The 26,426-nt window shown below is 47.4% G+C and overlaps 2 protein-coding genes across 8 annotated transcripts; one reads left to right on the top strand and one right to left on the bottom strand.

The window, feature by feature from the left end:
* Positions 1-997: 997 nt before the first annotated feature.
* Positions 998-24,065, top strand: TRAF3IP3 (TRAF3 interacting protein 3). Of its 4 annotated transcripts, none has more exons than XM_044267481.1 (16): positions 998-1,224; positions 4,760-5,163; positions 6,841-6,985; positions 7,128-7,191; positions 7,451-7,475; positions 7,741-7,770; positions 7,862-7,957; positions 14,797-14,868; positions 17,026-17,166; positions 17,290-17,427; positions 18,602-18,737; positions 19,275-19,337; positions 20,987-21,046; positions 22,125-22,261; positions 23,023-23,136; positions 23,973-24,065. In XM_044267481.1, exons 2-16 carry the CDS (start codon positions 4,819-4,821, stop codon positions 24,063-24,065), a joined length of 1,659 nt encoding a protein of 552 aa, XP_044123416.1. In that variant the 5' UTR covers positions 998-1,224; positions 4,760-4,818. The 4 variants fall into 4 exon arrangements, 3 of the variants coding, with proteins under 3 accessions (XP_044123416.1, XP_044123415.1, XP_044123414.1); XM_044267480.1 differs by lacking the exon at positions 23,973-24,065 and adding an exon at positions 1,611-1,724 and having other exon boundaries at positions 23,023-23,283; XR_006386666.1 differs by lacking the exon at positions 22,125-22,261 and having other exon boundaries at positions 23,973-24,057.
* On the bottom strand, positions 21,307-26,426 carry C10H1orf74 (chromosome 10 C1orf74 homolog). 4 transcript variants are annotated; one of them, XR_006386668.1, is made up of 3 exons: positions 26,310-26,426; positions 25,543-25,601; positions 21,307-23,202 (listed from the first exon to the last, which is right to left on the bottom strand). XR_006386668.1 is itself a non-coding variant. In XM_044267482.1 (2 exons), the coding sequence occupies exon 2, from the start codon at positions 25,504-25,506 to the stop codon at positions 24,715-24,717; it is 792 nt and encodes a 263-aa protein (XP_044123417.1). In that variant the 5' UTR covers positions 25,507-25,601; positions 26,310-26,426; the 3' UTR covers positions 23,632-24,714. The 4 variants fall into 4 exon arrangements, 3 of the variants coding, with proteins under 3 accessions (XP_044123417.1, XP_044123418.1, XP_044123419.1); XM_044267482.1 differs by lacking the exon at positions 21,307-23,202 and having other exon boundaries at positions 23,632-25,601; XM_044267483.1 differs by lacking the exons at positions 21,307-23,202; positions 26,310-26,426 and adding an exon at positions 26,159-26,301 and having other exon boundaries at positions 23,632-25,601.

Genomic DNA, 26,426 nt, shown 5'->3' with positions numbered 1-26,426 from the left:
TCTCTCCTCTACTCTTTCTCATTCCCATATTCAGGGCCCCAGGATCTTGAGCCCTTGTCTGTCTTCCTGAAGGAATGTGGTTTACCTTCAGCACTAGTACTTGAGAATCCTGCTCTGGGTTTTTCCCCGCCCACTCCTTATCCTTTTCCTCCTCAGAGAATGGGGGAAGTAGTAGGCACCAGAGAAGATTGTGACATAGGCCCCACAAGTTAATAGGAGTTTTCGCAGCTATTTAAAAGTCTCATTATACCCTTCACATGTGTCAAGCCTTAGAATTCATAGAAGCCACACTGAGTGGATCACTCCTTACTGCTCGATTACAAAGCTACTTAGTTAACTTGTCCTAATGCAGTTGCCTCTCCACCTTCTTATCCCCAACTCCTTGTGAATTTCCTGACAATATCATTTGCAATAATTTCTTTTTAATGCACAGAGATCAGTTCTTTCTAGTTTTTCCCCAAATTTCCTAGTCAACTGGAAAGAATTTTTTTATGAGATTCTGTCGGCTTTGCTCCTATCATGCCTGAGCCACCCACCCATTATCTTTTCATACCCCCACCCCCTCATTGCTTCAGAAAGGAGCAAATTTGGAGCTGGCCTCATTCCAGAATTCTGAGAAAGATACCAGGTACTTTGGAAGAGCAGAAACTCTTTCCAACTCTTTAGGATTGGGAAAAGGAATCCAGAGGAAAGAGAAAATCTTTACAGACAGAGCTACCTGATATGCATGAAAACCTATACTGAGAACATCTCTTCGCGGTCAGAAAGGTATTTTCCTCCTCATAGAAACTGCAAGGTTTGGATGTGACCCTGAGTCCCATCCTTGTCTACTTTTTAGAATGGGATCTCGATTTGAAACCACCTGAGAGCTGACATCAATCCACCAGCCAGAGACAGGGTGGCTGGGGTGCCCGGAGATGGGAGGAGCTCCTGTGCCCAGCCCCAGAGGCCTCAAGGGCTCAGGGGCCCACTCAGATTGTGCCCAAGAGCAAGAGAGAGGAACTGGGGTGAGCAAGCACTGTGGCTTTGTCTGTTTCCTGTTTCAGCAAAGGCTGCTGTGCAAAAAGAAAGACCGTACTAACAAGGGAAACGCTAAGGGGGCCGTGGATTGAGAGCTTGCACTTTACTCAGCTGCTGTCCTGCCCCATCTGAGACAAGAGCCATGATCTGCCCAGGAGCTGGAATGCTCTCCTGAGTTGCTTGGTTTGGAGCCTGGGACCCAAGGTAACTGAGAAGGAGGATGCTTTTGTGTCCAGGTTGGGGACCTCTGACTCTGGGGTGGGGAAAATGATCCGTCACCCAAGCTTCCCTAGGCTCAAGGGGGAGACACAGAAGCAGATGAGTTGGTTTAAGAGTGTTGGGGGTGGGGTAAGCAGGAAGGCGTCCTGCAATGGTTCCGGGGGACACCAGGCGTGGCCCAAGGATATAGCTTTGTACGCTCCTCCGCTCTGTCGGTTAGATTGGATTAGGAGTGAGTCAAATGACTTAGGGTCCCAGCTTGCCAGTGATGGGCATGAAGTAAATGACCTTTTACGGTTGTCTTCAAAGCAGGAGTCCCCAAAACAACACGCTGCCTTTCCGCGGCTTCTGTGCAGGCCCTTCTCTCCTAGGCTCACACTGGGAGCTGTGCCCCAGGCGGCCAGACCTATGCGGGAAGCCCCTCCCTGCACACACAGACAGGAAGCAGGAGCAGACTTGGAAAGGTGGCGACAAACCACTGTCAGGTGAGGGCAGCACCCTGACCTCTCCCCGTGGCAGGACACCCTGAGCCTATATCACCTCCTCTCCAAGCTCCACATGGGCCCTGTCATGCTGCCAGATGCCAGAAAGCCTGGGCAGCGGCCCAGTGACCTTTCTTTGAACCACACAGGGACCAGTTCCCTTTTCGTCCACAGCCCATCCCTGTCACTCAGCCGTCCCACACGGCTTCTTGTGTTTAAGCAAATCAGAACGGTCAAGACATCCCGGAAAGCTGGATGGGATTCCACTCAGCTGTGTGCACCTAATCCTATGGGGGTGGGAGTGGGGGTGGGGGTTCTGGGAATGCTCCGTTTTGTAAGGAGCCATTCGTACTGTGAGTCTCTGCCTGGGTAGCTGGTCCCGGGGTCTGCCCCTCAGGCCACCCCACGTGTCCGCGGACTGGTGCACTGGTGTCCGCGACCTGGCAGAATCTGGAGAGACCCCATCTCAGGCCCCAGCTCCTCCCCCGAAGCCCTTTCCTCCCCACGGCAGGGAGGTAGGAGGATTCTCCATAATCACTGGCTTTGCCTCCCCTGCAAAGCCCTCGGATTCCCTGGAGCCAAATAGGGAGGGGACCCAGTGGCCCACGTTTTAATGGTAGGAAGCAGATGGGCTGGACATGCATTCTTCACCCCACCTCTTCTTTGCTTTTCTGCGGGGCCTAATTGAGATGGCAGCTGTGCCCAGATCACAGAGAAGTCCCTTTTCCTTGTGGCCCACACTCAGATGAACCAGAGCCGTAAATATGATTTCAACCGGAGACCACATCCCCTCCATGTATAAACAGCACCCCTTCAAAGAGAAGAGAGTGGGGGACAGAGGGATGAGGCATTCTTGATCCTGGAGTCTAGCTGGAGGTCTCGGTCTTACAGCACCAAGTCTTTAAGAGCCAAGATCAGCAAGACCGGGGTAGTAATAATCCTACTTCAGTATTATAAAAACCTAACGTTTATTGTGTGTTATGTGCCGGATTCTCGATGGGCATTTTTTTTTTCTTTAATTCTTACAAGCTTACAAGGGAGGTTGTGGTCCTATTTTATAAATGGAAAAAACTAAGACTGAGAGATGGTTAATAGCACAGAGGTAGTAGGAGAGCCACGATATGAACCCACACAGCCAGGAGCCAGGGCGCTCAGCTGCCCTCATCTAAGGCAGAATAGCCAGGGGCTATGGCTTAAGCTACTACAAGGTAGATTCTGGATGTGGAGCTCACCTGTACACAATCATTCAGTCATTCACAACTCAATACCAATGGACCTTTTGGATCTTGTTCTGTTTTTAAATAATAGAAGTGGCAGGTGGGAAGTCAGGGAACCCTACAGGGTAGGAATGAGGAGAAAAGCCTAAAGAAAGGGGAGAGCTCCCCAGGGATGGGATGAGAGGAAAGCACTGACAACTTCACAATTCTGCCTGGGGCCTGCACGGCCCAAGGCCAGAGTGATGCCACTCCAAGCCTCAAGAGTCAGGCATTTGGGAGAATGCCTGGCTTGACCTTATAAGACCCTCTCCTGGAGTGAGACCGCCCTCCCCCCAGAGCATGAGTTGGATGATCAGAGAGAGAGAGTAAGAATCCTGCAGAGAATTCTGGACTGAGCCAGATGGGTAGCAAAGTTCCAATAAAAGGGCAGAGAGGCTGCTACCTGTTGAGTCTGTTTGGCTTATAAATGAACTCAAGGGGTCAGAGCTGGAGATTGCCTGCGGACCAGTGAAGCTGAGATGCCCTCTCTGACCTATCCAGGAACTGGGTTCCCCGGGTGGTGGTTGATGACATTGTGGGACAGAGAAGAGAAGCAGAAGCTGGAAGGGGGAGTCCCTCTTCCTTCATCATCCACTGGGCTTGACTCCAGTGATCAGCGGAAGCAGGGCACCGAATTTCCTGTACTCAGAATCTGACTCAGCCAGCTCCAGCCCCAACTCAGCCAAGCTACCAGAGGGTTCTAGGAGAAGAAACAAATGTGGAGAAGGTAGGTGACAGAGAGTGGGAAAGAGAGAGCAGAGCACAGAGAAGAAAGAAGAGGCAGCAAGTATGGCTTCTACATCAAGCCTGGTTCCCTGGGGACTTGGGGTAACTGTTTTCAGTTGTTTCATTTCTGTTTACAATAGCCTTATTGAGGTATCATTTCCATGGTTACTGGTTTTGGTGGCACGATCTCTGTTTGGGCTAAGGAGAGCAGACCTGGCAGCATACTTAGCCCTAACAGGGAGGAGATTCTAAAACATGGAAACTTCAGCTTGGAGAGTTACTGAGCTGGAAGCTCTGAAATGTTTTGGTCAACGCTGGGCAGTTGGCAGGTACTCAGCCAATACTGGTTTGAGTTGATGTGCTCCAGGTCAGAGCCCAGTCCTGGGCCAGGAGTGGGTACCAACGGACCAATGTCAGGACTCCATGACTAGAGGAGTTAGTGTGAGGTTTCCCTCCTAAACCACACCCAAAACCGGACTCAGAAGCTAGCTATTAAGGGCTAAGAAGATAGCAGTGGGTCACTGGACAGGCCCCAATTTGGGGGGCCTGGTTATCTCTCCAGGCCTTGAGAAGAGTCACTCATCTATTTTAGCATCAGCTTGGGCCAAGAGAGCATAAAGATGCTGGCTTTCCTTCTAGATTGGAGAACAGGAAGCCAGTTTACCTGGTTCTCTGGAAATCTCTGGAAAATGACCACATCCCTATCTACCGTCCAAATTCCTCAACTTGCCATGTCAATTTTCATCAATTATTTCTCAGATTCCCCTGACTCAGAGGCAGGGTGAGGTCAAGGAAGGTCAAGGAAGAAGTGGTAGCCAAAGAGATCTTTCTGCTTTGCAGAGGGGAAAACATAGGCGAGAGGAAAGCAAAAGTTACAGGTGCCAGGTACAGCCTGGACCCAGGAGTCCTGGCTCCCAGTTTAACACCATCACCTTGTCAGTTTTGAACCCACATGCAGGGGAGGCTATGCTATCTCTGCCCCTGGTCCAGGGAGACAGTCATTTTTCTGCCCATCTCCTGACCCCTCCCCTTCTCCTCCCTCTTGGCATTTGGCAGACCCAGGCAGCTATTCCAGGAACTGGAAGCCAAGCACAACAGGTGCTCAGGAGGTCATCATGATCAGCCCGGACCCCAGGCCTTCCCCTCGCTTGGCCCGCTGGGCTGAGAGCTACGAGGCCAAGTGTGAGCGCCGGCAGGAGACCCGTGAGAACCGCCGCTGCCGCCCCAATGTGACCACTTGCCGCCAGGTGGGGAAGGCACGGAGGCTCCAGCAAAGAGAGCAGCTCCAGAGAGCACGACAACAGGAGTTCTTCAGGAGGAGGAACTTGGAGGTGGAGGAGAAAGGCAAGGCCCAGAGCCCCAGGGCCAAGGAGCGAGGTCCCTCCAGGAGGCCAGGCCAGCCAACTGACCTCAAAGAACCCTTGTCTTGGGCCCACAAGATCTCTTGCCCCCGGCAGCAGGTGGGTCATGTCAGGGGACACCTTGCTCTGGACAGGGGCAGGGGTACTATGGCACATGGGGGGGCTCAGACTCACGGAAAAGCAAATTTAAATTAAGTTCCTGCTTCCTCAATAATAGAGTCACTTCCCTGAGCCGCTTAGACTCATTCAGGGACTTTCGTTGTTTGGGTTTTTGTTTGTTTGTTCAGCTGGGTTTTTTTTGTTTTGTTTTGTAATTGCCTCTTTTTCTTCCTTAAAGAAGAAAAAAAAATGTAAGCAACGCCATTGCTAACTCCTAGTTATCTGTTCAAATTTAGGCGGTCTATACATATATCGTTCAACACATATTTACAGAGTGCTTACTGTATGCCAGGTACACAGGCCCATCTTCTTCATGCCCCCTCTCGGGAACATGCACACACACACACACACACACACACACACACCCCATCCTCTCTTGTTCTGTGAGGCTGTTGCACCCACCTTTTCCCTTCCACTTAGACCATTCCATTGTACTAAAATTCATTCAACGAAAGCTTCATCTGGTCCAGTAAGCTTTCCCTGGCTTCCTCAGGCCACTTCTGCTCTCTGTGGTCCTTAGGAGGTTATAAATCCTCTAAGATTGTGTAATACTACTTCGAGAACCCATCGTTCTGGCCTGGGAAGGAGCAGTGCTGGCAGAAATCAGGGTCTGCTGAGGCGATCTAAGCCATCCAGCCATCTGTGTCCTCTATCCAAGTTGTGTGCCTGTTGACAGCGGGGACGGGTCTGCCGGATTCCCTGGAAGTACCTGGCCTCGTTCCATACCCAGACTAGAAGCTCAGTCGGGGTTTCTTAACTAATGGATCTATCATCCACAACAGAAGGTCCTGTTCAGAAAAACGATCCTTGAGTCTGATTGTGAAATAAAACCAACTGTGTAGTTTCTACGGCAAGGAGGTTTCTGTTCTTTTTTTGCTTGCTTTTTGTTTAAAAAAAATTTTTTTTTTAAGACGAGAAAGAAGAAAACATACGTAAGTAAAGAATTTCACCTAAGCCTATCAGTTACTGAAGTTTTACTGCGGTCAAGTCAGTCTGCATGACTGGCCACCATAGGCATTCCTTAGCCTTTTGGTGTTGTTACAACCATAGAATTTTTGAGTGTGTATATAGAAGATATTTAAAAAGAGTGGACTAGATGGTGACCACTGCTATTATACCCCTCCCTACTCATCTCTGCTCTTCCCCAAAACCTCAGCAGTATTCCAGCCATCCCTGAGTGGCAGGAAGCCACCTCTTGAATATGGAAGGGGCCTCAGAGACTGCCTACGTCATGTAGATTCATTACACGGACAGGAGACTGAGATCTCATAGAAAGGGCAGGGTCTGACCCCAGACGCCCTCACTCTCAGACCAGTTCTCTCTCCACATCACCGTGGGCAGTGTCAGTGGCCGAAATCAAACAAAGTAGACAGGGGTTCCAAAGAAAGTAAGGAGAGTCAAGCCCTGCTCCCTCTTTGCCTGGCCTGGAAGGACAATTCCCACCAGCCAGGATGAGAGAGGGCAGGAGCAGGGACAACTTAGTAGTTTCCAAGGTTTGAATGGGTTGCTTTGGTGTTCTAGACTGGAAATTGATCATGGGTTCATCTTTTTGCAGTTAGCTGGAGAATCATGCTCTAAGAGGCTCTAAGCTTTCAGCATCCCCCACTTGCTTTCCAGGTGTCAGACACCAGCTCTGAGATTTTTCGAACCCAGCGTCACCCTCCCTCAGGCACCTGGAGGGATCTACCTGACCGCCCCTTCCAGGCCAGGGACTTTTCACCGAAGGACTCTCCCACCAAAAAACCACCCCAGCACCATCGCGGTAAGAGCAGAGCCTCCCTCACTCACTGGGGCCTGCAGAGAATCTTGCCACAGCAGGCTCAGCTTGCGGACAGTGGACAGCCCCTGTCCCTTCCCACTTCCTCCTCCATGGCTTCTGAATCGCCTTATCTTCTATCGCTCAGGCACTCAGACAAAGGCCGAAGCAGCCCAGCCAACAATTAAGAATGATGCTAGTCAGCAAACCAAGTGAGTACCTTCTCCGTTCCTGCCCCCAGCTTCCTTACACACCACCCATTCCTCTCATCTACGCTTTGTTGAAACCCTCACCACCACCGCCACCCACTCCCCCAGGTGGAGAAGGAGCACAGTGACCTTCTATGTCCTCCTTAACTGCCCCACCCTGCTGGTTCTCAGAAGAGACTGGAGAAGGAATCGACCCACCTCTCCCCATATGCTTGTTTCTCTGATCCATTGTCATTTCTGTTTTCATTTCTTCTCTTCTCAGTTACGGAGTTGCGGTTCTGGATAAGGTAAGAAAATCCTCACTTTGAAGGGTTGACTCAGATGGTATCTCAGCTCCTCCAAGATCTGACATTCTGGAATTCCATGGTAAACACATCTAGGATGAAGGGGCACCTTCTTCCTGGACAAGCACAGACATGGGGACCTGGAGGGACTCTGTCTGAGCCAAGGAACAACATTTACTTGACACAAGTCAGTCCTGGCTCTGGTTCTGTGTTCCAAGATTTCAGAGGACATAGAATCTTCTAGAATACCCTTTTTCTTTCTCTCTAGGAAATCATCCAGCTTTCTGAGTACCTCAAAGTAAGTAACCTGTGAGCTCTCCCCTCAGCTCTTTGCCCACCTGCTCCCTCCTCCTCCAGGTTAATGTCCCTTCTTGTGTTTTGCCCCTCAGGAGGCCTTACAAAGGGAGCTGGTTCTAAAACAGAAAATGGTGATTCTCCAAGACCTTCTCTCCACTCTGATAAGGGCCTCTGACAGCTCTTGGAAGGTAAGGGAATGAAATCTTTATTTGAAAGCTCGTGAGTTTCTGTTCCTTTTTCCATATGATCCCAGCAAGGGAAGAGGTTTTCTCACTACTGAGGAGATGAGGTGGAGGGTGCTAAGACCTAGAGGTCAGACATGTCACAGTAACTATATGGGAGAGCTCAGCTAAGTCATGAGCTGGGGTCACACTACTCCACACCCAGGAAAGACCCAGAACCAAAACTGGCAAGAATTCCCATGGCTCAGTTTGTTGGGAGAAAAGAAGGAAGATGCCCATATATTTGCTATTACTGATTGTGGTAAATGCTAACTTCTTTTTTTGTATGGGATTCACTCCAATATTAACTGTGAGCTACTGTGTACCTACTAATCAGCTTAGACATCAAGGTCAAAGTGAGAAGCGATTTTAGAGATCATGTAAGTCTAAGTTTTCTTTTTTCACCAACGAGGAAACTGTGTGTCAGAGAGGTCAAGTGACTTGCCTAAAGTCACACTGCTAGCTAGAGGCAGAACTGGAACTAAAATTCAGACCTCCTTAATTTAGTCCATTCGTTCAACAAATATTCATAGATCATGTTCTCCATACTGAGCACTGGAAATCATGAGATTAATTAGTCAAGGTCCCTGCTTTCAGAGAACTGTGGTTTTGGCAGGGAAACAGATGCCTAAACAATGCAGAGATATGAGAAATGAAATAAGAGAAATGTTTTCGGGATAGAATAGTACACAAGAAGGAAGGAATGACTCCAGAGAAGAGGAGAACCAGGGGAATATTTATAGTTACTTTAAGTATTTTCCAGACTAACGTGGAAGCAGGAACTACATTCTCGGCTGGGGATACAACATAAGCAAAGACCTAGAGGTGTGCTATACTCTAATGCAATGGGTTTCCTACTTTTTAATCTCAAGACTGCTTTATATTCTTAAAAAAGTTCACGAAAAACCCCAAAGAATTTTTTATATTTACCCTATTAGGATTTACCATATGAGAAATGAAAATAGGAATCTTAAAATGTGTATAGATTTTTAAAATAACAACAATAAGCTCATTACACGTGAACCTAATTTACATATTTTTATGAAAAATGAGTATCTTTTTCCAAAAAATAGTGAAGAGTGTAGCACTGTTTTACACTTTGGCAAATCTTTTTAAAGTCTGAAAAGAAGACTGCTCGATTCTCCTATTTCCATCTGTTGTAATACACTGTTTTGATTGAAGTATATGAAGGAAAATCCAGACTCACACAGATACGTAGTTGAAAAGGGAAGAACCTCACCAAACCTGTAAAAGGGTCTCAGGGACTCCCAGGGTCCTTAGACCCCATAGTGAAACCCTCTAGACTGTGCTATTCCGGGAGCTACTTCACTGGAGCAAAGAGCAGGGCAGACAAAGAGAAAGCACAACCTCACAGGCTTCCATGAACACCTAACCCTTCAGCACAGAGGACTTGTCTTTAGACAGAGAGTTGGGCTGGGAGGGTGTGGATCAAAACCAAGAAGTTGACAGTGATGCAAAAGAGACTTCCTCAGTTCAGGCCTCCTTCCTCACACATCATTGTACCGGGATTTAGTGTCTATGCTCAGGGCTCCTGATTGTCAAAGGAAGTCGTTGTCATGGGCAGAGCAGGAGCCTGGACAGACAGCTGTGCATGCCAGGTGGTTTCTGGTGCTGAACTAATTTGAGATCATTGCACTCATCTATTCAGCGGGCATTTGGTAAGTTTCAACTGTGTGCTGAGCCCCATGCTACAGGGACAACAAGAAGTAGGGTTCTTGCTCTTGAGGCGCTCACCTATCAACCAGGAAGAGAGAGACTTGTAGTAAATAACCCGAATGCAGCTTATGATAGAGCTGTAACAGTGGTTTCTAAAATGGGATGCAGAGGAAAGAGAAGGAAACAATTATTCTGCCTGAAGTGGAACAGGGTAGGCTCCAAAGGAAAGGGACCATTTGAGCCAGATCTGGAAGGATGCGTCATTTACTGGTTACAGCAGTACAAATGATAATGGGGAAGAAAAAACAGAAAGAAAAGGGTGTTTATGGTAAAGGAATCAGAATGGTTATAGGCCTCTGTGTAACAAAGTGGCTGAAATGAAGGGATGGAGGCAGAGGAGTTCCAAAGGTAAGACCAGGAGGGGCTTCAGACAGGTCTCTGGAATTATGAAGTTTTCTGTTGGACAGGGGATCTCAAACTTAAATAATGCAGAGACTCTTTCCTAAATGAAAGGCATAGGTATCACAGACCTAGGAGAATACACGGCAACCCCAATCTGAGAAACTCTGCTCCAGGCAATCGGCAGGGGAGCAACGGGAGGATTCAGTATGTGGGTTTAAAGTCGGATACTGAGCAACATCTGGCCCATCCTCCCAAAGAGCGCAGTCAGTAGCTGGGGAGCTGTGCTCACTTGGGCAATATACATGCCAAAAAGTCGCGGAAGTGAGTCAAAAATGATTGGATCTGTGTTTTGGAAGTATCTCTGACGACAATGGGGACCGTGGCTCTGGGTGAGTGTGGAAGTGGCCAAAGCTGGGGCAACATCCCAGGTAAGCCACACTCAGAGCGCGAGTCGTGGCAAGCCTGGCGAGAATGGGAGACATTTCCAAGGTCACCTCTGGAGCAGTTTCACTCCACAGTGGGCACTCGAGTGTAAGTTCCTCTGGTTGTGGTTTTCTCCCACCCCTCCCTATACGCACCCTTCTATTCTTCCTCCTCCCCACCAACCCCCTAGCTTCCTGTTTTTCACAAAAATAGTCAGTTAAGAGCTCTTGCTTCCCCCAAAACAAAATAATCCAACCCTCCTCCCCAGCCAACTGCTGCTGAAGGACAAGCCCAGACTACGGTATTGGGAAAACTAATTGGAAGAATGTGACCAAAATAGGGACTGACATTCAGCCCAGTTCAGGCCTTTATTTTTCCCATTTGGCCCCTGTGATTTGACTCTCTAACTTCACATGCACGGAAGCTCACTACAAACTCAGAGAGAACCCCAAGAACGAGCTCCCTGCATTGCCTCCACCTCAAAGCTGACTCTGGTGCTGCTGGAGGTGATGGGGCCTGGGGCACTGCTGAGACTCCAGAGCTGGGTCCACCCTTCAGAGCAGACACATTTCGGGCAGTAGAGAAAGCAAGCTGGCTGTGTTGGGCAATACAAAACAGGAGCAGGGCACACTGGGGTTTTAAGTTCCGCAAAGTGGAAACGAGATCTTGAGATGACAGCACCGCGGGGGATTGGCTGGGAGCCCTAAGCAACCCCTGCTAGAGCAGAGATGAGCTGTGGGCTGGCGCTTCTGCGGTGAGGTGGTGGTGTTTCTGGAGAACAGATCAGAGGCTGGGGAAAGCCAAGCAGAAGCAGGAGCTGAAGACCTCAGACCAGCTCCAGGTGTGTATGGCCTCCATCTTGCTCCCTTTTCCAACCAGAGGTACTGTGCTCTCTGAGCCCTGGGCTCCCGGGGGGGCGGTTGCCCAGAAAACATCCACAGTAGGCCTATAAAGAGTGCTTCTTCCCACATACTGTACCACTGGGCTTGATGGGGCAGGAGAACGTGTGGCAGGGGGACTGAGGCTTAGACCAGGAAACTATATGGCCCATTTGCAACAACTTGGCTACAGCTTTCTTCCCTGCCTCAGGGAGCCTGGGAATGTTGAGCTGTGGATAAGAAATTTTTTTTTCCAAGCCCCAGACTTGGGTGGTCCTTCATCCCCACTGAAGGGGCTCTCCTCAACTGTCTTCTATTGCACCGTGAATGGAAAAGTAATCTGGGGTAGGTCTAAAATACAGAAACAGTTGGGAGAGGCAAAATGTTGGATTAAAACCATCGTAAGGAAGGAGAGAGGAACTATCCCAAAAGGGTAGGATACGGGGAAAATGTAAGGATATTGCTTTGGGCTTGTCTGTTTTCTTCTCAAACTACAGCAAGATTAACCTTAAACTCAGTGGGTTTCATTACATTCTGCCGTAGCCAGGAATTTAGGCACAAGGAAAATGCAGAGATCTGAACCAGGAAATGGGGGTGCAGAAGAAGCTGATTTCAGGACCGGTGGATTGATAGTGAACAGGTCACTCAGGGAAATACAGCCCTTTTACCAGTTAGTCCAAAGCCCAGAACAATGAAAGTCTTTGTCCATCTCTTTTATCTGTCCCAAAGCCCTGTGGCTACTGGAGATGCCAAATCCTGGACTCTCAGCTCTCACACGAGACATTATGAAAAACATTAATAGCAGGAGGCACTTTGAAAAATTATTTTTGGCAAAGCTTTTTGCTTTTGCAAAGCCCAGCTGAGTAATACAGGAAGCAGAAAGGGTGGGGGCGCCCCCTGGCTCCCAGGGCTAAAAGAATCGGCCAAACAAGATCAAAACAGGAGCTGTGAGATACCACTTCCTGCCTCCCCCAGGTGCCCTGAAACTCACTAAAGGGGACAAACCTCAAAACAGAGGCCCCTCCACTGCACGCAGGCCACTGTAGACCAGAAACATCACGAGGGTTCCAAATACCCAAGCTACCTGACTGAGAGGGGATGTGGCATCTCAGGCTTGGAGAGAAATGTAATTTGTAGGCCTCACAAGTGTCTCACAGGGTCTGGTTGGAAAAAGCCAGAGAAAAGGATATGAAAATCAGAGTTCCTGCTAGAGACCCACGGCCTTTCCTCTGGGAAACCGGCTCTCTCATCGATGGCACCCTCCTCTCTCCCCAGACTCCTCATACAGACAACCTTAAGTCAGACTCAGAGATGGAAGAACAAAACCCTGCCCTTGGAGAAAGGGAGACCACTACTGGTGGAGGAAAGAACAAAGCAGCAAGGAGATTGTTAGCCACTCAGCAGAAAGACTGAAAAACTGAGAAAGAGATAAGGCTCTTCCAGCCTGCCTTTCTCTACCCTCACCCTTGAGATTAGCATCTCTCTTGGGAAGTCCAAAATGGCATTAAGCCAACCCTGCTTATGAATACCTAGAACCGCTGCTTATGAATACCTAGAACCGCTGCTTATGAATACCTAGAACGTGGCTTTTGGGAAGCCCTTCTATCACCACCGCCACCACTCCCCACAAACACACACCCTGTCTTGATATCTCTCCTCCATTTCCTGCTTTCTTAAAGAATTTCTTGGGATGGCTTAGTTGGTTGAGGGCTGTCTTCGGCTCAGGTCATGATCCGAGGGTCCAGGGATCCAGTCCTGCATCTGGCTCCTTGCTTAGCGGGGAACCTGCATCTCCTTCTGCCTGTTCTGCCTGCTGCTCACCCCGCTTGTGCACTCTTTCTCTCTGACAAAAAGAAATAAATTCTTTAAAAAAAAGAAAAAAAATTCTCATATATTTTTTAAGATGTTATTTTTATTTATTTATTTGACAGAGATCACAAGTAGGCAGAGAGGCAGGCAGAGACAGAGAGAGAGGAGGAAGCAGGCTCCTTGCTGAGCAGAGAGCCCGATGTGGGGCTTGATCCCAGGACGCTGGGATCATGACCTGAGCCGCAGGCAGAGGTTTTAATCCACTGAGCCACCCAGGCGCCCCTTCTCATCTTTTTTTTAAAAGATATTTTTTTATTTATTTGAGAGAGAGCATGAGCGGGGGAGGGGGAGGGACAGGAAGAAGGGGAGGAGCCAAAAGAGAAGCAGACTCCCAGCTGAGCAAGGAGCCCTGTGGTAGGCTTGATCCCAGGACCCTGAGATCATGATCTGAACCATAGGCAGGTGCTCAAACAACTGAGCCACCCAGGCCCACCCAGGCTCTCATCTTGAGCCCTGTATGTGTGTGTGTGTGTGTGTGTGTGTGTGTTGGGGGAAGGGGGGTAGGTATTTGTTATGGTTGCTATAACAAAATACCACAGCCTGGGTGGCTTAACCAACAAAAATTTATTTTCTCACAATTTTGGAAGCTAAAAGTCTAAAATCAAGGCGTTGACAGGGTTGGTTTCTCATGAGGCCTCTCTCCTTGGCTTGCAGATGGCTATCTTCTCCTGTGTCTTCACACGGTGTTCTGTTCTCTTCTTATGGGGACAGCAGGCATATTGGATTAGAGCCCACCCTAATGACCTATTTGAACTTAACTATCTTTTTTTTTTTTTTTAAGAGGGAGAAAGAGAAAAAGCAGGGGTGGGGGGGAGGGAGGGACAGAGAGAGAGAGAAAGAAAGAGAGAATTTCAAGCCGACTCCATGCTGAGCAGGCATGCTGATGTGGGGCTTGATCCTACAACCCCATGATCATGACCTGAGCCAAAATCAAGAGCTGGACACTCAATAAATTGAGCCACCAGGTGTCCCTTAACTTAGTTATCTCTTTAAAGACCTTATTTCCAAATACAGTCACATTCTGAGGTGCTGGGAGTTAAGATGTTAACATATAAACTTGGGGGGAAGGTAGTGGAGGGGGCAGACACAATTCAGCCCATGACAGGGGTAAAGAAGGGAATATCAGACTCCTTTAGTCTTATTGGCCTAAACTTTGGAAGTAAAAGTCCATGTATAAAACTAAGAGGAGATGAGGAATATAGAAGTGCCTAGACAGACAAAGGAGAGAGATAAGGAGGAAAGAAAAAGAGAGCTTAGATTTGCCTCAAGTGAACTCCTACTATGATACCCTGAACCACTGGATAGAGAACCTCAAGGTACAGAGAGGACTTGGGGCCAGTCCAATTCTTCCTTCTCCTATTTCAGAGAAAGAGGAAATGATCTTCTTCTAGTCAAACATCCTTTGTCATCTTTCCTCCTCCCTACATCCTGAAAGAGTTCAATTTCACAAACATTGCTTGAGCACAGACCACATTTTAGGCAGTAATCTGGAAAAACAGAAGAAAACTGCATGTCGTATTTTGGTCCACACTCATTAACTCATCCCCTTTGCTCCAGGGCCAGCTTAACGAAGACAAATTGAAGGGCAAACTGAGATCTTTAGAAAACCAGCTGTACACCTGTACTCAGGTAAGCTTTCTTAAGACATTTCCAGCCCAGGAATTTAGAATTAAAGGAGAATGCTTGAGCCTCGATCCTACTCTCTGGAAATGACACCTGATAGAGCTGAAAGCACCCATTCCTACTCACTCGGCTCTGGCTTTGCCATTTTCACTTTGGTCCCCAACCCACCTCTTCTCTCTTTTTCCTAGTGTTCTTCCCTTTGCACCCTGAGAAACAACCCCAGCATCAAGGACTCTGCCAGCTCTGGGGGAATCTTAGGAATACCTGGAACTGTAGGGAGAGGCCCTAGTAAAGACGCTCATCACTCAGACCTTCAAAGGTCCCAATCTTTGAACAGAAAAACTGGATATTGGAACAAAGTCTTACAAAATGATTTCCATTCTGTGGGCAACCAGTCTAGTAGCAATCCCTGGGAGAAAATAAAAGGCCACGACTCTTGGTTTTTCTATGGTATTGTTATCCATCTTCAGTAAACTCTTGATTGGCCTGATCTTGGATTACAAGAGATAGAAATAAATCAGCTTTCACACTGGAGAAGTGATTCACTTCTGACAAGTGGTGAGATGTCAGATAAGAGAATCAGGTGGCACATGTGGAGTTAGGGAGAGAAGATGGACCTGGGTGCACGCTTGGGGTCTTATAGGGGAACAGAGTTTATAGACAGGTTTGCTGATTCACAACTTTTAGTTTTTTCAGTATAGCCTGTTTTTTCAGACTCTTAGGAACTATATAATGCCAACCATGCTTATAAAATACTGACACATAATCCAGAATGCCAGGCTCTTCATTTTCAATGGGCAGGGGGGTAAAGCTGGCCAGCATGGGTAAGTCCACTAACTGGGATATGCCTATGTATGACCTCCTGGATCCTGCTTCTGATGAAAATTCCAAGAACCTAAGACCCACTCATATTTAGATCCAAATTTTCAGATGATTCCAAAGCTAAATGGAAATGATTTCATATTGATCCTGAGATCTGTACCATCTAGACTACTGGTTATTCAGTGGGATAACCCAGAGTTGACAGCAAAAGCTGCCTGCCTTCCCAAGAATCACAGGGCAAAAAGATGAAAGGGCTAGGGAAAGGAAGACCCTAAGTGAATATACAAAGCTACTCTTTTCTTAACTCCTGAAGCCAAGATAATTTTTTAATGCAAATATGTGAATTTAAAAATATTGAGAGTACTAGAGCTACAAAGATAAAAGAGGGAAAAAAGTATGCTCTCTACCCCGAAGGAGTTTACAGTCCCATAAGGGACACAAATGAGTCTATATGAACACTAAGAAAAGCTACCTATTCCATGATTCAGGGGTGATTGGTCAAAATTTATCAGAATTTACATGATCCTTGGATGGAGTCTTAAGCATGAGTAGAGTTTAACTAGGTAGAAAGGGTAGGTGAGGATGCTCTAGGCAGAATCTACATGGACAAAGGCAAAGGCCAAAATACACAGTGCTTAGGGAATCTGCAAACAGTTCAGTTTGGGTGGAAGTAGCATAGAATCAAAGTCTGAGCTCTCAAGTAGGAGCCATGCCAAGGATTTTGGACCTGATCCTTAGTCACTGAGAGATTTAAAAAGGGAGTGATGTGATCAGATTTACATTTCAGAAAGTACCCTCTAGCTTCAAGGCTTGAAGATAGAGAAAATATTGCATCGACCCATATAATAGTGTTACCAGAGTTTGAACCAAAGAAGTGCCAGGAATTATGGAGAAGACACAGACATGAGGTGTTAAAGAGGTTGATTTGACAATGTTCCATGAGAACTGATTGGTGGGAGAAAGTGAGAGAAATCAAGGATGACTCCCTGGTCTCAGGCTAGGGAGACTGAGTGGGTAATGATGCTGGTCACCAAGATAGGCAGCCCAGGAGAAAGGAGCAGATTGAGAAAGATTATTTTGATTTGGAAATATTGAATTTGAAGTGCTCTTGGAAGGCCTGGGGAGGCCCAACATGCCTAGAGCACCATGTTAACCCCACTTACCTCCCTCATCACCTGGGACTCTCTCCCTGTCCACCTCGAGCCCGGAAGGAGGTTCACCGGGTTACTGGTATCTCTGCTCTGGGGGCCAGGAGCAAATTCTTCTCCTTTCTGTATCCCAGCCAAGGGGTTGGCACACAGAAGTTCAATATGTGTTTGTTGAATTGCATGAAATTTACAGAAATATCCGCCTTGGGGAATGAAAAAGGTGTTATTGGAGATGGAAGACCAGAAAAACAACTATGAGCAGAAGGCCAAGGAGTCACTGCAGAAGGTGCTGGCGGAGAAAATGAGTGCGGAGCAGCAACTGCAGAGCACACAGGTGCAGGGATGCTGTGTAGTCCTTGGGGCTGGGACCCTGGGTGGCTCTGGGCAGCATGGGAGCCAGCTGCATAACTCCCTGGAACCCCCAAGGCACCCTCTTCTTGTCTGACCATCCCCTCAGCGGTCCCTGGCTCTGGCCGAGCAGAAGTGTGAAGAGTGGAGGAGCCAGTATGAAGCTCTGAAGGAGGACTGGAGGAACCTGGGGGCCCAGCACAGGGAGCTGGAGAGCCAACTCCACGTGCTCCAGTCCAAACTGCAGGTACCAGGCCCTGGGGTGGGCACATGGGGAGAGAAAAGGCAGGGCTTATGGGACGAGGGGCAGTGACAGCAGGGAGGGCATGACAGCAGGGAGGGCAGAAGCTGCTGCTGGGATGGGGGTTCTCAAGGCAGCCTGACAGCATCTGGCTTCCAGTCCCCCACTCACTGCCCACTTTGTATCTGACTCACTGTTTGGGCCCTGGAATCTAATTATGAGTTCAGCAAGGATGTTTCATGCAAATGAACTAAGTGTTCCCCGAACGATACCATCCATGAGCAAAGAGCTAGACTGGAATATTCATCAGCCTACAGTCATACTCCAACCCACTCTCTGCACCCCAAGCCAGCAGAGCATTCGGCTCAGATATGTCCACTACTGGCACAGAACAAGCCACCCGGACATACTCAGAGGTTGAGGATTGACTAACAGCCTGCCAATGTCATTTTTAAGCAATTACAGTAGATCCTTGGCATCTCTAGGGTTCCATCATTTCCAACGGGTGTTACCTGGTCAAAGTCAACTGATCTCCTAAGCCTTAGTTTTCCCATCTCCAAAAGGAGGCAAATACTAGTACCTATGTCATAGGATTGTTGTGGGATTGAGGTAATCCACTACAAAGCACACAGCACAATGCCTGGCACAGGCCTCCATCCATAGTAGCTATTTCTCTTCATAGATTTTATTTACTTGGTTTGAAATTTTGAGGACCCACATCAAAAATTCACCTTTATCATTTTCCTGAAGCAGGAACCCGAGTAGCCAAATTAATAAGCCGAAGCGTGTGTCTTATTAAAGCTGTGAACCCAGCTGGCCAGTACACTATTTGCCATCTCTCTCATGAAGGCCTTTTTCTTTTGAACCTTAATTTTTTGAGAAAAATGACCCTACCAAAGGAAAAAAGAAAAATGACAGTGTTAGAATAAGAAGTAAAGACAATGTGAAGGACACCTAAAAAAGCGATGATTTGGGCTTGACTCAAATGAGTCCCTTGTGAAATATCAAAAATCTAATGCATGAGGAAAGAGCAGATGGAAGAAACAAAGAATCCCAAATGTTTCCATTTCCCTGATAATCCTCTGTCTCTAAAATTCTAGTCTTCCTCTTCCATGGAATCTGTTCCCAATCTCCGCCCCAGCACTGACCTGCCTCTGTGTTGGGCCTTCCCTCCTTACAGGGAGCAGACAGTAGAGACCTTCAGATGAACCAGGCTCTGCGACTTCTGGAAAATGAGCACCAGGAACTGCAGGCCAAGATTGAACACCTGCAGGGGGACAGAGATCTGTACAGCTCAGATACCCTGCACCTACAAGGTAGTCTTCCCCTCCAAGGCCTCTAGGAAGATGGGTGGAGGAGAAGGCCTCAGTCTTTGGTTGGGTTTGTGATTTCATTTTACCTCGAGGGAAAGGCAGGGCTGTTTTAATCATCCCAGCCTGAAGATTTGTGCTGTGCTAGCGGGTCTGGTAGTATTGGCCGGCTCTTCCAGCCTGTCCCTCTGAGCAAGGTCACATCACTCCCATTTCAGTCACCTGTGGCAAGGCTGCATTTCTGATTTGGAAGGGGAAGGTCAGTTGAAACGCAAGGCATACTGAAGGCATCCCACCCTAGCCTCTGCATCAGCATAGACGACGAAATCATGGGCAGATACAACTCTTCATTCAACCTGATGTTGTTGGGGCCGATGACATCCCAGGAGCTCAGGATCTGGTTCCCTCTCCAGAACCAGGGCGAGTAGAAAAAAGAGAGGACTTCCACTTAGCACACATCAGTGGTTACAACTAAGTCCCCTCCTCAGGTGTCAGGTTAAGTCTCAGGTTCATCTATTTTGATTTTCGTTATTTCACTTTCAGATCAACTGAAGAGGTCAGAGGAGGAGAAACTCGCCCTGGTGGCCCAAGTACAGCAGCTGCAGGGTAAGTTCCCCTTCCAGTTTCTCAGAGTAGCACAGCTGGCTCTTTCTGGTGTTCCTGCCGCTCCTGCCCCACAAGAGGCATCCAAAGGAAGGGTCTGGGGCCCAGTCTTTGACGCATCCTCCACTTCTGTGCATTTTCGGACCTTCTTGAAAAGTGAGGTCATTTACACAGCTCTTCATGAGTTAATGTTAGCCTGTCTTTTTTTCTTTTCTACTTTCCTCCTTCTGTGCCAAAGACAACCACCCAAATCTCACCCGGATTTTCAGATTTGAAAAAACGCGGAGTTTTCTAAGGCAGTTATTTTATATACTGACAGTCATTACATACATGAGTATGTCCTATAGACATCTGTCGTTAGGAATGGTTTGGAAAATCAGCTCACACTACAGATACCTCAGTCCACTTCAAAACTACCTGTTGGGGCCAAAGAGGAAAGGGGACATTTCAGGAGAGAAAAAAAAAAAAAAAATGTAGGCAATGGCTGAAAAGCTCGAGAACCCGATTCAATTAATAGCTCTGCTGGCTTCCCACCACCTTAACCTGACACCCCAACAGAGAAGTTTCGTGCAATGCATAGTAAGAGTACGGCAGCCACAAGCAGATGCCGAGCACCTATAGGGCAGGAGCTGAATGCGCAAGGAATCAATTCAAAATCGTGCCTTATTTATTCCCTACCAAGAACCAGGCACCTTAGGTATACACACTGAGGATACAGTGCTGAGCAGCACTGACACAGCTCTTTCCCTAAATGAAGCTTACACTAAGGTATGGAGCTTCCATTTACAATTAAGTATGTGTCAGGTAGTAATAGCTGCCATGGAGAAAAAAAAAGCTGGTTAAAGGGAAAACAGTTGCTATTTGAAACAGGGCCATCTGGGGAAGTCTTTCTTCTAAGGCGACTTAAAGGTAAAGACATGGTAGGAAGAGATACAAGGATGATGTATTCATTAACAAAATACCACACACTGGGTGACTTTAAAAACAGTAATTTATTTTTTTCTGGAGGCTACAAGTCCAAGGTCAAGGTGCTGGCAGGGCTGATTCCTTCTGAGGATCTGTTCCAGGCCACTTTCTTTGGCTTGTAGCTGGCTTTCTTCTCCCTATGTTTCTTCAGATATCTTCTATCTAGTTGTGTTGAAATTTCTCCTTCCTTTTTTTCTTTTTTTTTTTTTTAAAGATTTTATTTATTTATTTGTGAGACAGAGAGAGAGAGCGAGCGAGCAGAGGCAGACAGAGAGGCAGGCAGAGGCAGAGGGAGAAGCAGGCTCCCCGCCAAGCAAGGAGCCCGATGTGGGACTCGATCCCAGAACGCTGGGATCATGACCTGAGCCAAAGGCAGCAGCCCAACCAACTGAGCCACCCAGGCATCCCCAAATTTCCCCTTCTTATAAGGACATAGTCGTATGAGATTAGGGCCCACTCTAACACCCTAAAATACTTGATTACCTCTGTAAAGAACCTTTCTCCAAATAAAGTCACATTTTAAGGCACTAGGGGTTAAGACTTCCAATGAATTGGAGGGAGGGGCACAATTCAACCAATAATAGACAGGAACATCTTAAATAATTAAGGTTTGAAGCAAAGTTCTGAAAAGACACTGTGTCCAGTAGATACGCTAGTACAAACAAGTTTCTTGTGTTTTTCCACAGGTTTGCTCCAGAATCAATCCTCACAGCTTCAAGAACAGGAGAAACTCTTAACAAAGAAAGGTCAGCAAATTTACTTCCACAAATTCTAAGCTAGTGGTCTTTCTTGCCTGCCTAGAGGCAGGGGATGGACTACAGGACCTCTTGGAGTCCCATACAGTTCTAGAAGTCTGTTAGGTCAGGGATCTAGGGGAGCTTTTTCAGGACTGATGATTGACTTTGAGAACACTTTAACCAGTTAGCCTCCTATCCTGAGAGGTATATAAACTGTGAAAAGAATTTCTACTCTGAAAATATACATCTGTGTTGAACATTTCAATAAATTGATTTTGAACGCAGGATTTAATGTCAATTTTTACACTTGACTTTCCAAGTCACATCCAACTCCACGAGCCCACACCATGCTGCATTCAATAATCACGTCACTCTTAGCACTCAAAAGTCTGCTGCCTTAGCTCCCTGAAAAGAATTCATCATGTATGGGGGGGTTAAAGAGGGCAAGTTCCTCACTTACGCACTCCACATGGTCTTTTGTTTTCTCATCACAATCACCATGTAAAAGAGAAGGCAGAAGTTATGATACCCATAGAATGGGTAAGAAAATGAAATTCTACGGTCATAAGAATTAAGGACACAGCTAAGACAACAATCCAGAATTTTTGACTCCTAGTGCAGTGCTCTCTTCACCAAGACTAAGACTGCCACGCAGCTCAGAAGCCATCTTTAACCACAGGAAGATGAAGTCTAGGATAGGACAGCCATTCTCATGACTGAAATGAAGCTAGAAGGGAGAAGGGGTTAGTTATACTAAAGTGTCCAGCAAACCTACTAGAAATATCACAAAAGAAAATGGATTAGCAACTATTCTCTGGAAGTATCTGCCATTAAACAGGGCTAGGGATACAAAGAAAAGTAAGATGCCAACCTTCCCCTCAAGGGGCTCAAATTCCAGCTCTGTCAAGACTGAGCACGGTCCCAATGGGAGGAAGTAAGAGAATTCTATTCTATGCTGTCTCATCAGGGACAGGTCCTCCCTTGTTCCCTTTCCTCCCTTCCCCTCACTCCAGGGTTGTCTCAGTGATAGGACCCTGCCTCAGAGGTGTGGACCTCACCATCACTGAGAATCTGGCTGCTTTTTTAGATCAGGCTTTGCCTGTGTGGAGTCCAAAGCCCTCCCATTATGAAGTGGAACCTGAGGGTACAGGGAAGGAGAAAGAATGGGATTTCAGAGACCAGCTGCAAAAGAAGACTTTGCAGCTCCAGGCCAAGGAAAAGGAGGTGAGACGGTGACCTTAAGATAGTGAGGGAATCATCCCGCAATGGTAGGGAAAACTGCTGGGAGGCAGCCAGAGAGCAAAGATTTTGAAGTTTACATAGTGACTGGATGCCAGCAGGTATTCATTTGCCTTTATAAAATGTCTTTGCTTTTGGGCTAATCTGTCAATCTTTTCCCTTCTTCATTTATACCAACTGCTATTCCAGATTTTATAAAGTAATTACTTTTGCAAAGTCAACCTAAACTCAAACACATTTAATAAAACATTAACCCCTCACACTTTGTCCTAGAGTTATCTTAAAACTTTTATACAGTGTGCCTTTTAAATAACAAAACCCTTTCCATCTACATACTTGGAAACATACATATCCCCAGAAGTCTTCACATGCAACTCAATAGGTCCTAGGGAAAATGTTTGTACTGAGATCACTCCCAGGTCTTTTGTGCTACAAGAACTTCAGTTTTTGGTGCCCCCATTTACAAAGCACTTGCACACATACAATCACGTGGGAGCACTGACATGTACAATACGTCATATTATAATATGCATTACAATCATTTAAACAAACACATTCCGGAAAAACTAGGTGATACAGTCAAAACCCAAACTGAAATCTCTGAGAAAAGCTGGGAAGGGAGGATGGTGGTAAAAATTCCAAACGAATGAGGGGGTGACTCACACGGGGCCCTCTCTGTCCCAGACCTGGGGCTCTGTCCCAGAAGGAACTGGTGGTGATGACGTTGGTGGTGTTCTCCCCTCCAGTGCAAAGAACTGCATTCGGAGTTAGACAACCTCAGTGACGAGTACCTCTCCTGCCTGCGTAAGCTGCAGCACTGTCGAGAAGAGCTGAACCAGAGCCAGCAGCTGCCTCCCAGAGTAAGAGGGTCTATCCTCCCAGATCGTCCTGCATGTTGGTGGGATGGTTCCTCCTTCAGCCAAATCCTGCAGATAAAGTTTATCAGCCCGTGCCAACATCTGGCCAGCCTGTTCCATTCAACTTGGTTGACATACTTGATAGTATAACCAGTGTCAGCAAACACTGGCTCATGCATCCAAGCCTAATTTTCATGGAATTCTTGAGCCTGAGGGGAAGACTTACTATTAGCTAAAGTATGAAGTGGTGTTCTTTTAGCTTATTATGAGCTAGTGGTAAGAGTGAGGAGAGCAAAAGTACCACGGAATACGAACAGAGCATAATATAATTTTGCTGAATTATGTCCCATTCTTAACTATTCTTTTTTTTTTTTAAAGATTTTATTTATTTATTTATTTGACAGACAGAGATCACAAGTAGGCAGAGAGGCAGGCAGAGAGAGGAGAGGAAGCAGGCTTCCTGCGAAGCAGAGAGCCCTGTGTTGGGCTCCATCCCAGGACCCTGGAATCACGACCTGAGCCGAAGGCAGAGGCTTAACCCACTGAGCCACCCAGGCGCCCCTTTCCTTAACTATTCTTATCAGTATCTAAGTATCTGGCTTTTGCTGAGTATGGTTCCCTGAGTCAGTGATCCTGGACTGGGGGCCAGTGACCAGCAGTAAAGTGGTTTTATCCCAAAGGATGTGACCAAGTGAGAGAGACAGTGATACAAAAAGCTTTTTCTCCTCTACTGATCCAAGGTTTTCCACTGGGCTAGGATGGGAAGAAGGAAGATTATTTTTGCCTGTACCTTCTCCAACAACCCATGGCCTCTTTTTCTCCCCCGCCCCTCCTAACAGAGGCAATGTGGCCGATGGCTCTCGATGCTGATGGTAATGATCGCTATAGCACTGGCAGTGTTCCTGGCCAAGAAGGACAGCCTGGTGATCTGAATCACTTGTGACCACTGGTTGGGTAAAAACCTGAAGCAAGAAACTCAATAAAAAATTCAGAAGGTTGATATACTTTGAAGTGTGCATTTTCCCACCTGAGATTTCTGACTTTGTTATTATTTTTTTAACCTATTGTAAAATAAATACTTCATCTAACAGTCTCTGTTCCTCAGAACTCTTCGTTTACTCTGGAATGACAACTCACATCACACGTGTGAGACATCTGAGCATCCTCGTCTATCCTCCCTAGTCCATTTCAGCTGGTGGTATAGAAACATGTGGTAAAACCCGCCTAGTCTTCTACTTTCTGGCAGACACCACCCACGGGGGCAGGTGTATTTATAGTTACCACACAAGAACATACACTTGTCCTCCACCGCCCTTCTGCACAATCTCTCTTCTTCTCTCTCCTACCCAGTGGAAAAATCAGCAGATATCGCAGCAAAGTCAAGAGGACTCCTTAGTACAGAAATGGCAAATGTACAACCAATGCCGCCACCACTTATCCCATGCCCACTGTGATATGGACAACTGATTATAGCACCACCCCCCGCCCCCGGTGTTTTCAAGATGCTCTGAATTGGTACTTGATACCATCCTTCAGCTAGAGCGGATTATTTACTGAGTACCTTCTGCACAAGAGTTAAAGTCAGAGAGCCACTGTTAGCAGCGTGACTATCTCAGAGGAGATGCTCAGGTCAGCAAAGTCATTCTGAGTCCTACATCGAGTTCTAAGGTCCTCCTCCCAAGTATTTAGAATCTCCCTCAGGGATGGGAACAAGCTTTCTGGGACACTAAAGGAATAGAGCAAGACGGGGGGATGACCACAAAGCCATGAGATCCGGGCAGTGAACACCCGTAGTGGGGTCAAGGCTAAGCAGTTGTCGTCTCCCTGGTTCAGACGAAAGGTATACGGAACAGGATAGCCCAGGAGGATCCCGAACACAGTACAGAGATTCCAGCCTGAGGAATGAAGTCTGCTACAGGAGACTGCCAGGGATAGGTCCCTCTGCAGCCCTTGCAAATGCGCGATGATCTCAGCCATTAGGGCCTTCAAATTCTGAAGCTCGTCCAGGGAGCAAATAGAAGGATGAAGTTGGGAGCTGGAAACATCCACAAAGGCTATGGTACCAAGGAGCACATGCTCCAAGTGCTGACATACGTGCTCAGGACTGACAATCAAGCTGTCTTCTCCAATCTCGAGGATGTGAAGTCCCTGGGTCGGGAAGCCCAGGCCCTGCAGTTCCTCCAGATAGCTCTGGAGCTCTGATGGCCCTGCACAACTGCAATCATAGAGCAGAGCTGGCTTCAGTCCCCGGGCCACAGCCAGCACCTCTCCAGCGAGGTGAAGACAGATAGCTCGGGGTGGGCACCGTCTCTTTCCCATGCCCAAGGTCTGCTGAGCAGCTGCCACCAGCATCTGAGGACTCGGTGCTGACATGGAATCTGGAAGCAACAGTAAGCATGGCCTCCTTACCTAGCTACAGTTCCCTCCCCTGGGCCGCATCTCTGAGCTCCAGGCACTTGAGGAAGGGCCTAAAAACAAAGCAGTAGCATGGGATTATTAACACCACCCAATGACATACCAGGAAACCTGCCAACAGCCTTCCCCTAAGTTTTACAGCATCTTCCAAACATCTTTTTGTCCCTCCCTCTGCTGTGAAATGCTAATCCAGATCACATTAAGATGCGATCGCCAATGCTGCCTGATTTCTATGGTTGACGTAGTCTCCCTTAGTCTCAAATTCTGCGTCTTTCACGCCTTATGGCTACGTTGACATTCTCTCTGAATTCTTCTAAATTTTACCTGCTGTAAACCACTTTCTCGGGTTCAAACCTTAAAGAAATCGGGGAAGCGTAGTGCCAGGACTGTCTTTGGCAAAATTCCGGGGTCTAACCCTAAAACTGCCCTTCTGAGGCAGAATTCTGGGTTCCACACGCCCTCTTTCCCCTACCAACTTCCCCTTATCTTCCCGCCAACAGATGTAAGAAAAGCGACCCGATTAACATACACTAGAATATGGGCTTACAACCACTGCACCCTGGCACGTAGAAGTAGTAAATAAAGTCTTATAACTGCAGAAGGGTCATACTTTTGCCGGCCCCGCCTTCCCCTTCTGGCCGTCATCTACGGACCTTCGGACGATGGGCTCCCTCCAATCCCCACAACGCAGCGCTGAGCATATTAGAGTGACTTGTTAAATGAGTCACAGGTCTCTCTCATACACACACAGACACACATACTTTCTGCTTCCACTTCCGCCGCCCGTTTCCTGCGAGCTGCCGAGAAAAGGCCGAAACCAGAACGCCCCGCCGCAACACTGGAAAGCCCTCGCAAGGCGCAGCGTTCCAGGTCGGCAA

Source organism: Neovison vison, chromosome 10, assembly GCF_020171115.1.
Source record: "Neovison vison isolate M4711 chromosome 10, ASM_NN_V1, whole genome shotgun sequence".
Lineage (NCBI taxonomy): Eukaryota > Metazoa > Chordata > Mammalia > Carnivora > Mustelidae > Neogale > Neogale vison.
This window is presented reverse-complemented; position numbering and strand designations above follow the sequence as displayed.